The sequence below is a fragment of the Pterocles gutturalis genome, unplaced genomic scaffold (genome assembly GCF_000699245.1).
Source record: "Pterocles gutturalis isolate BGI_N339 unplaced genomic scaffold, ASM69924v1 scaffold31223, whole genome shotgun sequence".
Lineage (NCBI taxonomy): Eukaryota > Metazoa > Chordata > Aves > Pterocliformes > Pteroclidae > Pterocles > Pterocles gutturalis.
Window position 1 is genome coordinate 14852 of NW_010121465.1, and position 12478 is coordinate 27329.

At 40.2% G+C, this 12478-nt stretch overlaps 1 protein-coding gene across 1 annotated transcript in view; it reads left to right on the top strand.

The window, feature by feature from the left end:
• Positions 1-11829, top strand: part of SLC9B2 (solute carrier family 9, subfamily B (NHA2, cation proton antiporter 2), member 2) — a 16029-nt gene extending 4200 nt beyond the window's left edge. Inside the window, exons 4-11 of the mRNA XM_010077262.1 lie at positions 2048-2190; positions 4148-4275; positions 5173-5348; positions 5890-5996; positions 7134-7283; positions 9674-9782; positions 10020-10156; positions 11135-11829. Of these exons, the coding sequence (XP_010075564.1) occupies positions 2048-2190; positions 4148-4275; positions 5173-5348; positions 5890-5996; positions 7134-7283; positions 9674-9782; positions 10020-10156; positions 11135-11374 (1190 nt within the window). The 3' untranslated portion in view covers positions 11375-11829. The remainder of the gene's footprint in view (positions 1-2047; positions 2191-4147; positions 4276-5172; positions 5349-5889; positions 5997-7133; positions 7284-9673; positions 9783-10019; positions 10157-11134) is intronic.
• The last annotated feature ends 649 nt before the right edge of the window (positions 11830-12478 follow it).

Consider the following 12478-nt stretch of genomic DNA (forward strand, 5'->3'; position numbering starts at 1 on the left):
GAAGAGAGTTATTTTGAATTAATCATAACATTGTTTTTCATATCAGTGTTTTATTTTATTTTACATAAAAATGCAAAATAGAAATGGGAGATGAAAATGACACTAATTTTGACATCATCAGAACCTTTTCAGACTTCTTTCCTAGAGGAGGTTTTGGTTAGATCAGCACAATAGTGTCAACGAAGCTGAAAAAATGAAGCTTCAGGTTCTTCTCACCAGCTGTATACTGTCCCCTTACTGTGCTTAGTGCATAAATGAGTAAAGCTGTTGACAGACAGCAGAACTTTATGGCAGAGTGGGCTACAAATATCTGCCTGTAGTGCACGGATGTGATTTTGTAACCTGCATAGCTGGTGTTGGGCCTCACACAGTAGCATGGCTTATAGAATGGATAGATGGCTTCATATTCAGCTCTGTCCAGGCAGCATGCACGGTCTTGCACTGCTTATTTTCACAGCAACAAAAAATTGAAATGAGAAGGAGGGAAGTTTTGCATACAGCATGCATGCCTGCAATAATACGAACACAGAATGTAACACACAGGGAGTCTGCCTGTTCTAAGAAAACACCCCCCTTAAAAAAAAAGTTTCTGACCATTTGGATTCTGATTTTTTAATTACATCTGTATCTAAAAGTTATGAGTTGAGCATGAAACTGCTTGTCAGACAGGTAATACAGAATAACAGAAACTTAAGCGTGACAGCACATGTCTGTAGAGTTGCTTAGGACAGAATTCATTGTTCAGACCACCAGTCTTTGAGAAAAATTGGAGAAAACTATGAGTCAGAAGAAGAGATAGATGATGTCTTTGAATATTCTTTTTTACACTACAAATACAAATCTTTCATCTGTACTCTTACATGCCTTTAATCCACTTGTGGTAGGTGCAGATGACTGTAATGTGGCTAAACGAGCACTTACGCACCTTATAGTGAGTCTCTGCCTGAGGAAAAAAGGGGTGAAAGTGCTACTGAAACATTCACATAGTATAGTTTAGGTATACGTTGCAGAGAGGTTTCTGCAGCAGGCAACACAGAGCAGAACAGTGAAGATATCCTTTGAAGTGGAGTTTTTTGCTTTGTTAAGTAGATGTCTAAATCAGGGTGACTAAATCCAGTGACTTGGACCTCAGGCAGACATTGGAAAGAGCACATGATCATTACATTAGCCTGATACAATTATCATGAGGTACCACAGAATAATCGTGCCACTGTTTTTTTTTCTGGGAGGTGGTAGGAAAAACAATGTCTGAAAGTTCAGTGTGTTCCTGGACAAACCAAGTCCACAGCCGAGGCTTACACCAAGTTGGGACCAGCCTGAGCTCAGTGTTTGTTTACTTTTTGTCTTTTTTGGTTTCCTGTTTCTTAATGTTTTTAACCTAAAATTATGCCACAAAAAATGTATCTTCGAAACATCAGGACCTCCAATGAATCTCTGCAGATCTATATTTAACGTTACCCTTTCCTGTACTTTTCTGTATCCTTCCAGAACTACAGTTCCGATAGCCTTGCAGGAGGTCTCTGATTAGGCAGTTTTGCTAATATTTGCAAAAGGTTGGATCTTGCAAGTAGCTCAAATAGAGGATAAGAGCAAGTTCCTGATTCCCCCCCTCTTTGCATGAGTCATATTGCCAGAGCATTTTTAAATGTCTAGGTTAGTCCATGATTAGCTGGTTTATATTATATTTCCCAATGAAAAAAAAGAAAAATATCCTTAAGGATGCAGAGGTGTCTTTGCTTATAGTATGACCTGCACATGAACAGAGCTAAATTCTGTTGACTCGCACAGAAGCTGTGTGTCAGCATCTTGCAAATTCATTCATTGGTGACCTGCTGTGCTCTTAGGCCACTTTCATTGCTTTAAACATGTCTCTCTCTTTCCATGCCTCAGTCCCCATTGCTAAAACATGGCTAATAATTCAGAACATGACTTATTTCTTTGTCTCTCATAAATACATAATACGATGTCTATTTTTAAGAATTCTATGCAAGCTTTTAGTGCAATAAAAGCAAATCATTTGACAGGAGCTTATTTGCTTTCATCTAAGGGATGCTGCTTGCTGGTTTCCTAATCCGAAATATTCCATTCGTAAGTGATGCTGTCCAGATAAACCTACGCTGGTCTGCAGCACTGAGGAATATTGCTCTTTCAATTATCTTGACCCGAGCAGGACTCGGCCTGGATCCAAAGGTATGGCACCAGCCATTTGTGTGAGGCAAAGTATACAACAGCCCTCAAAAAAACCTGAATAATTTGTTCTGTTAAAAATATTGAACTGTTCAGTCTTGGAGGATCTCAAATTAGAGCATTACAGAAAGCATAGTTTCTATTGTTTCTATGTTAATATTGGCAGTTGGATTTGTAGAGCAGGCAAGTAATTAGAAAAATAACAGAAGGAAACTGATTTTATGACTAATTTCCCCCTTGTCTCAAAGAAATTTTCTGAATTTTGTGAGCAGAACATCTTGAGGATACGTGCTCCATCACGGTCTGTCAGGAAGAGTTTACACTCCCTGAAAAACTCTCTGTCAGCTCACAGTGACAAACTAAAACAAGTAATGGAAGGGATCCCCAAGCCTTGAAAGAGAATGTTGCTTGTGTTGACACAAATCAAAAAAATAAACCAACCAAAAAATCCAAACTTATGTGTCTTTTTTACTTTCTTGTTTTCTTTTTCTTTTTTTTTTTGAATCATTGCCATTTTAATGCAAATACATTAACTGCAAAAAAAGAGTCCTGCTGCAATATGGAAAACAATGCTTCACATCATAATAAAGCCCATAATGCTCCTGTGAACAAAAAAATAGTCTTCCTCCACACACGATGAAACATGATGTTCCATAAATTAATGAAGGCAAGTTTTTGCTTAATCAAAATCAGCTGTCTGAAATAAAGTACAGTAAAGTAGTGGTACGATACTGGCCACTACCTGTTCAAGGGACTGCTTAAAGCTTCTATAAAACTTAGGTCAAGTATAGCGAGTTCAGAAAAACTAAACTGATTTTTCTTAACCAAGACAAAAACTAGGGAGTTGCCAATGCTTCAGAACTTTAGGAAAACAGAGTTTTGTCACTCCTGAAAAAACACTTGCTCTCCTAGATTACTGTCATCCATTTTTCCAAGACATTGAAGCTTGTATGAGCATGGACTGTGTGGTGTAACACACGGCTTGGATACCCAGTTCTGTGAGACTGCTTTTCTTTTTATTCTGTGACATTATTTTTTTTTTTTTTTTTGCCAAAGGAACTTATTTGACATATTTTTCTCCCATGTGGCAATTGAAACTTGCATTTGGACTCTCTATGTACCAATGCTTTGATGCAGTTACAATTGTTTCTCATGTAATTGAAGCTGTGAAGACAAAGATGTGAGTTGCTCTGCTGATCCTCCCTGATATCCCAACCCTAATTATGCTGGGATGAACTGTGCTGGTTAAAAGTGCAACTCATAGATTTATTTTTTTTTCCATGTCAAAACTAGGGACCTGTCCTAGCAGAGTCATGTTTGTGACTAACTATTAAAGGCAGCCATTACAAGCAAATACTCTGTTTTAGAGAAATTCCTGAATAGAAGTTGCTGTGCCAAATACAACTTAATTTGCTCTGGACATCAAGTGAGAGACTGCTGAGATGCTTGGCTCCTTGCGCCATGTATGTAGTACATGCCAGCATGTAGCTCTACAACTTTTTATGATTTGTTGATGGATTTGGGGATAATTTTCGGGGGGTGCTTGTGCAACTTGTGGGATTATAGCAAAATCTTTTGTGGCTGGAGCAAATGACCTCAGGTAACTGTGGATAAGTGAGCTGTGCTGAGGGTGCACTTTTCAAATGAATCCCAGCTAGTCCAGCCTCTTTAGTTTGCTCTGCACAAGAAATGAAACTGAATTTTCTGCCACTCCTTCCTGTGACATGCAGGAACCTTCTCAAACCTAAACTCAGGAGGTTTCACTGCAATACGTGGAATTTTATATCGAAATCCAGTTCTGCTTCAGTCTATCTCTGTCTGAGGCCATGTAAATCTGTCGTATCCTGTACTGTGGCTCAGAGAGGATTCTTTTAATAAACGTATCAGCCTGTAAATGTATTTCCTCTCTATAAAGCCAAGGGTACTGATACTAATGTCTGAATGTGCTTTTGTATTGCAGGCTCTTAAGAAACTCAAAGCAGTTTGTTTGCGGCTTTCTTTTGGACCATGCCTCACAGAAACATGCACGGCTGCTGTTCTTGCCTACTTGTTCATGCATTTGCCATGGCAATGGGGATTTATACTGGGGTAACGTACTCTCTTTCCTCCTGTAGGACAAAGGTGCCTGTTTTCATGCTACAGCTAAATGGTCCAAGCGCAGTTAGTTCTCTGTGCCAAGCAGAAACCTCAGTTTAATGCCCATTAGGAAGCTGTGCTTAGCTCCTGTGGTTGTTTGCTTACCATTCATGCCTGGCTCTGTGGCTAATGTAAAGGTCACATTTCCAGGCTGTGGAGGAGTACTTGCATCGTTACGCTTCTGTGTTTGTGATCTAGGCACCTGAAGAAGGAACAAGGATGGTGCAATCCCTGAGGCTTTAACCACAAGACGGGGTTTTTAGGGAGAGAAAATGATAGCAGAATTTGGAATTCTCCATGCTGGAATTCATAATTTTCCTGTAAACAGTTGCATATAGGAGAGTCTTCCTGTCACAAGTCAAGGATATGGATATGGCATATTATATTCTGGAGTAATATCCTCAAAGAGGAACCATTTTCCATCTGTCTAAACTGGTGGACTTGGTCCAGACCCATATACTGGAGCAAGCTGAATGAACTTCTCCTCTGCCACACACTGATTTTTATGAGAAAGAACTGGGCTACTGAGTCATAAGCACGTCTAGACCAGGTTCCTGAATTGGACAAATCAAGGCTTGTATCAGAGAGCATAACGGGGCCTGCAGTGCAGACACAAGTTTTAGTCTGTGGAGCCCTTTACTTGTAATGCTATTGAGATGGGCAGGAAGTAAAAGCTATTGCAAATCCACATAGAAATATCCCTGCTTGTAATTAGCAGGGAAAGGTAGGGAAAATTCCTTACGTAAAGGCCTGTTTATTTCTACTTTAAAAGAATTGGGGTCAGAACGTTTTGAAGTTTTTTAGTTCTGTTCTTTCTTTTTAAGAGAGGCTGAACCTGTGTGTTTTCAGTTTTGTTCTAGGCGCAGTCTCCCCTGCTGTGGTGGTTCCCTCAATGCTGATTTTACAAGCTGGAGGATATGGGGTGGAGAAAGGTGTCCCAACTTTGCTAATGGCAGCTGGCAGCATTGATGACATTCTGGCTATTACAGGCTTCAACACTTGCCTTGGAATGGCTTTCTCCTCCGGTATGCTGGTTAATCTGTACATGGTGAAATCCAGAACAAACAATGATATTTTGAGGAATGTGTGCTCTGTTATGACTGACTAGTTTGTAACTTAATGACATCTCCTCATAAAGTTCATGTACAGACTTGAATATTGGGAGGGGTATTACCCATGGTCAAAAGTCTTGCTGTAACGTTGTTTGCTCTGAACTGTTGGTCACAACAACTTTCAGAGAAACTTTTTCCCTGTCTGCTCCCTTAGCTGCCAAGTCTGATTGCCGCATGCCCAACATAAGTGCTTTCAAATTTCCCTGGGTTTGGCAATGTTCTCACAGTGGCTCTTTCTCTGGCTTTTCTAGCACACTTTCTTGGCATGAGCTTTCAGAGAGAGAAAGTTGCACTATCCATTTCTTTCAGGCTCCTAGGTTCCCTCCTGAACCCCTTTACCCCAAGTAATTTAAAGCAGACACTGTCCTGGAATAGGCCTATAGGTCTACAGTGTGGTCTGTGCATGAAGGGTCTGTGTACAGCTTACCAAACCTGTTTTTCATTTGTCAAATAGGTTCTACTCTGTACAATGTGCTCCGTGGAGTGCTGGAGGTTGCTGTTGGCATAGCAGCTGGCGGGATTCTGGGAATGTTTGTTCAATATTTCCCAAGCCATGATCAGGTAAAAACCCACTAAAAAAAACTTTTTATAAAATAGAGGTTCTTTGCTAAGGGATGATATTCCTAAATTATTCTTTTCCAAGCTTCATGTGAAGCTGCTTTTGGGGAAAGCTGTGTACAGTGCTAAGAGCTTCCAGGCTGCAAAGCCTATCAAGTGAGGATGTGTTTTATAGGTGATTACTTGTTTACTGCAACAGTAACAATATATGATCTCACCGTTCTTCCTGATGCAGAGTTTGGAATGCAGCTTGCCATCCTGCTTTCATTGAAGCCAGTGGAAATATCCACATGTAAAGGAGAAATAGTCTGATACTTATCTCAGGCAGTAAAATAATAATAAATTAGACTGATGTGTGAGACATTTACTTCTGTAAGATGTTTCCAGTAGGCCTAAGACTAAAAACAAGGAAAGCAGACAGATTGTGGGCTTTAAGTGATTGGGCATATCATTAATACTAATTAGAATGTGTTACTTTCAATAAAAATCCAACTTACATTAAATGGTAGATGAATTTACTATCAAGGGCCAATTAAGTGAACAGAAAATTGTAGAAGAAAGCAGGTATGCTCTGGACTACTGAAGTCAATTTGCAAACCATCTATTGCCCTCAGTGGGACCAAATTTTTCTCTTATTAAATAACATAAGTGTGGTACAGGAGCCAAAGAGACAAACAGAAATGGGGAACAATGGCAGAGATATAACTGCTTGCTATGAGATCAAACAAAACTAGACTGTCCCTGGGAAACGTCTGTTTGACCTTTCCTTAAAAACATCTAGTGGCAAGGATTTCACCTCTTCTTGGATAAACTGTTCTATTATTGACTGTACAGATAGAAAATGCTGTTATCACAGAGTTGAAGCAGTGCTGTTAGAAGAGAACATCATGTTCCTTGTGATACAAAAACCTTTTGACAATAAGATTTTGGATGAGCAGAAGAAATAAATTTCCAAAATTTTAATTTCTTAGGAATTAATATCCAAAAAAACCCTCAACCAAATAGTTAAAGTCTCACTTGAAAGCTCTGATTCTTTCACAATGGTTAATGGCAATTGTTATTTTCAAAACTAACAGAAGTAAACTTCTTCCTCTACTTCTAAAATAAATTTACTTTTTCATTTGTCTCTTTCCACTGCAGGCATCTCTGGCATGGAAGAGGTCATATTTTGTACTTGGGCTGTCCATGTTTGCTGTGTTTGGCAGCACCTACTTTGGCTTCCCTGGATCAGGAGGGCTCTGCACATTAGTCTTGGCTTTTGTTGCAGGTGTGGGATGGTCAGCTGAAAAGGTGAACTTTTACCCAAAGAAGCATACCACACCAGAACTCCTTTGAATGTACAGCCCGACAGGAGTTTGAATTTCTGTCAGGAGTGGTAATGGTGCATTTGTGAAGTTTTAGGGGGTGTATGGATTTAGAAAAATTCTACAATTATTCTGGAAGTCTTTAACATTTGGCAGGACAGAAAGTTACCATGGATGTGAATATATATCAATACAGAGCCTAACATACTGACAGAGAAATGCTCACAAGCTTTTCTTAGACATCTTAAGCCATGTAAAAGAGATTTAGTTGTCAAGGCACTTGACCAGGAATCCAAAGCTTTATGTCCCAGCCCTGTGAGTGTGTGTAACCTTACGTGTCCAAAATACAGTTGTGCACATGGTCTGGATACCCTGAGGTTTTGTTCTCTGTTGTTTTGGGGGGTGAAATGGAAAACAGTAATTAACCATCATCTCTCATTTTTCCCAAATCCCAGCCAGTATATTCTGGATAAATTAGAGAGTAGGGTGCCCACAATAAATGCTGGATGTAAGGCCATACAAAAACCATACAAAAGACTGCCTTTTAGTCACTTTCTCTTCGCTACTAAGCCTGCTTCCTCTTACTGCTGCTGCCCCACTGCATTTCTGTACCTTGGCATGTTTCACTGCCTCTTTTGCTTGATACCATCTACATTTAATCTTTTGAGGGCATCTTTCTCTCCACAGCTGTAGCCTTGTGACATGCAGTGGGAGAAGAAGAGAAAGGAAAGGGGATCAGATATAGCAGTCCACATTATTATCCCCATCTAGACCCCGACTTCAGTAAGATCTCAAGGTTTGTTAAAACAACAAAAAACCCCATGGTTTCTATTTAAAGTATTACATTGTTGTCCAGTTTTAGAAGAAGAAAAATTAATCTTGGGACTGAACTACTTAAAGACATTACAACTGATAAAACTCTCTATTGAAAAGCTTTTAAACTATTTCAGAAGGAAGGACCTTGAAAGAGTATATGCAGTCTATAAATGTTTAGTTTAAATTCTTTTGATCAGTAAATGAAGCTTCTTGGCCTTAAGAATGTTAATTTCAAATGCTTTAGCTCTTTTTTAACAGATACAGTCAGAGATGTCTGCATACTGTATACTCAGTTATCACCAGGGTTTTCCTGCTGAGCTTCTCAATGGCCACTACCTCATGCTGTCCCTGGTGGAACTCACTTGACAAATATATGTCAACAGAGAACAAGGAACATTGTACTTATTGCTGGAACAGTTAAATGGGCAGTAAACAGATTGAAATAACACTAACATCCGTAAAGAGGATTAACTTTTTTTGCAAAAGAAAAGAAAAAGCTGAGGTAACAAGGAGAAATGAGGCAAATAAAGAAAAATTTTGGAAGACTGTATATTTCCACCTTGTTCTCTCTAAGGTTACAGAAGTTTTTGTATTACAGTCATCTACCGTTCCATTGACTGAAGAGCAAGAGGTGTTGCAGGATCAGTCCCAGAGAGAACACCAAGGACACCACGACATGTCTAGGCCCTGGATTGATTATTAAGTGACAGAGCACTGCACTTGTATTTTCCCCACACTCCAGCCTGAAGGTCCATTTGCTATTGTAGAGCCCACTTAATTAAAAAAGAAGTGCTATTTGATATGCTGCGTGTACCTTTTCACCTAAGTGGAAGATTCCTGTTTATCCTGGCAGCAGTTGTTTGAGGAAAATTGTTAGGTGTAAAGTTCAAACACAAGGAGAAATGATGGCTATGCCCTTATACAGTACATCACCCTGGAAAGTTCAACACTTCTTACTATGGGATTTCAGACTTGCTCAGTTTAACTTTGCTCCTGCTCACATAGAGACAGGCCTCTGTCTGCAGCATGAGCAGAATTAGGTCATGACTGAAACTTCTGAGAGTCTGACTCTGCTCATAGAATCACAGAATCATTAAGGTTGGAAAAGACTTCAAGGATCATCAAGTCCAACTGTCAACCCAAGACCACCTAACCCACTAAACCAGATACAAATGGAAGAATATGTTTAAGCATGCAGTTCCCAAAGGCTTAGAAACTTCATGGCAAAGCTGTTCAAATTACATCTTCCTAAATACTCAAAATCAGCTATGCTTTATTTTCCTTCTCTTGTCTGCAAACTGCTCTGTTACTGTTCAAACATCAATGATTTTTATTTCCCATCTTGACACAGCAAGCATTTATTTACTAGCAGAGCTAGACAGACTCTGACCTTCAAAAGGTGCACAACAGATTTTGAATCTTCTAGAATTAGGTCAAAGAAGGAGAAGCAATTCCGAATAACCTTCTTGATACATTTTCACTTTGTCCTTTGATTAATTAAATGTTTTGCCTGCTTGGCTATATTTTTTGTGAATTTACAGATTTTTGTTTTAATTGCAGAAAGAAGTAGAAAAAATTGTTGCAGTTGCATGGAATATCTTTCAACCTTTTCTTTTTGGTTTAATTGGAGCAGAAGTATCTGTTGGGTCTCTTAGGCCTGAAACTGTTGGTAAGATCATTCACAAATTATCCAGCTTTCATTACTGTCTTCCAAAGAATCTCTCTTAAAAAATCTAAAGCAAAGCAGACTATGGTTGACCTCCCCCCCCCCCAAAAAAAAAAAAAAAAACAAACCACCAACCTAAAACCAAAAACTAGCCCCACTGCAAAGCTGCAGTTTTAGGAGGCTTATTCCCCTCAGGCACCTATGCACAAAAGTACTGAGAAATGTTTGTCTTTGCTGCAGGGCTCTGTGTTGCTACATTAGGCATTGCCCTAGTTGTGCGAATCATAGCAACGTTCCTGATGGTGTGTTTTGCTGGGTTTAATTTCAAGGAGAAAGTATTTATCTCATTGGCATGGATTCCCAAAGCCACTGTCCAGGTAAGGAGTCCAACATCACTTTAATTCCAGGCTAAATCTATTGTCCTTCGCAAAGGTCCTCATAACTAGCACAGCAGTAAACAGGAAGAGGATCAGGTTCAGTAACAGCAGAGTGCAGGATATGGACAGTTCATACTCTAAACCGCCCTTAGTCTGCTTGAAAAATGCATGGAGAGCCTTCTATGTGAAGATGTTTTGCTTGCATCCTGGGTTTTCCTCTTAATAATGACAATGAACTGTACATCTATCATAGGAAGCTTAGCTATTTCTCAGATATTGCAGGTTACTGTGCCTTTACATAAAAATTCTGAGAACTCTAAAAACAAAGGTAAAAGTGGTTTCCTCTTTCACCACATGAAGTGTTTGCAGGCACAGTAACATCAGAGGCTCAAAATGGGTTTTCATTTTGCGGTCATTTTAGTAAGGCGTAGACTGACAACCCTATTGCTAGAGAAGCTTCAGTCTGGCTGGCTTCCTGCGCCTTTATTTCAGTGATCGTTATTTAGACTTCACCTCAATAGCATGATTACTTGCAAACAAAAGTTAATAATCAGAACAAGCAAGGATTATTGCAAGATTTGTGAACTAATTTTTCAGAAGCTGCTATTAGCGGACTGCTGTCAGGACACATTGTCAAGGTGTGGCATTTTAACAGCTGCAATATGCAATATACTGTCCCATTTCATCAATCATGCATTCTCCAGAAAAGTGGATGGCAGCTAAGCAATATTATTCATAGGAGGGAACCACCCAGATAAACTCATTAGTTTAGGAAAATCAAAGTGTGGCCAAGTGAAAATTGTTCTCATTGGTGTAATATAACATTTACTTTTCTATGTACTGTCTAGAAATGAATGGGTTGAATGTACTAAAAATGTCAAATTTACGTTAAATGTTGACTGATAATTAGTCCCCTTTCTTCCTCTTTCAGTGCTAAAAGTTACCTGCTCCATCTCAGCAATGTTTTCTTTCCTGCAGGCTGCAATAGGTTCTCTTGCCCTGGATACAGCAAGAAGTCATCAAGATGAGCAACTGGAAAAGTATGGAATGGATGTGCTGACAGTAGCTTTCCTGGCTATCTTGATAACTGCTCCAATCGGAGCCCTGGTTATTGGCTTGGCAGGGCCCGTACTTCTGCAGAAGGCTCAGACAAATAGCAAAGAGGATGAGGAAGGTGCTGAGGCTGGAGAAGAGGGGGACGCCTGTGAACCTTCATAAGACAAACATCTACAGGAATATGGTCCTTCAGCCCTTACACTTCCGTTGAGTAAACACAGGATGTCTGTAACCTTTCTGGAGAAAACCAAAACAAGTATCATTCATGGCTGCTATTTTAAAAGCAGCCCTGGTGGAGTTTTATAAAATATTTTTATGTGTTCATGGTGCCTTAAGAGATGAAATAGTTGAACATACAGTGAATAGGCTGGCCAAGCAGTGAGTCACTGAGAAGTCAGCAGTCAACAGTTACTTGAAATGTGTGGGTGTGAGGCCAGGGAGAGGATAGGAATTGTTCAGGCATGGAGTGGAGTCATAAGGTGGAATATAAGCAGAAGAAAACAGAGACTAATGTGAATGACTTCTTGACGGTTGAAACTGGGCCGTGAGATGACAAGTTCAACAACTACAAAACAATGTAAGTTCTGAATTAGAGACTGGTGACACACAGTGAACAAGAAACAGCAAGTGGTACTTATGTGCTGAAAGAGACAGTTGGGTCCATCAGGGACTGTGGCAATACAGGTGTTGCTGGTGCTGGTAGAAAAAAAGGACTGAGCTTGAAAATTGGGTCGTGGGGAGGCTATAAGGACTGGGAAAGATAGAATCACAGAATGGCCTGGGTTGAAAAGGACCTTAAAGATCATCTAGTTTCAACCCCCCTGCTGTGGGCAGGGTTGCAAACCACTAGAGCAGGCTGCCCAGGGCCCATCCAGCCTGGCCTTGAACCCCTCCAGGAATGGGGCATCCACAGCTTCTCTGGGCAACGTGGGCCAGTGCCTCACCACCCTCTGCGTTAAAAATTTCCGCCCAATATCCAACCTAAATCTCTCCTCTCTTAGTTTAAAACTATTCCCCTTCATCCTGTCACTATCAACCCCTGTAAATAGTCGCTCCCCCTCCTGTTTATAGGCTCCCTTCAAGTACTGGAAGGCCACAATGAGGTCTCCCTGGAGCCTTCTCTTCTCCAACCTGAACAAGCCCAGTTCCCTCAACCTTTCTTCATAGGAGAGGTGCTCCAGCCCTCTGATCATCTTTGCGGCCCTCCTCTGGACCCGTTCCAACTCCATATCCTTCCTGTGTTGGGGACCCCAGGCCTGGACACAG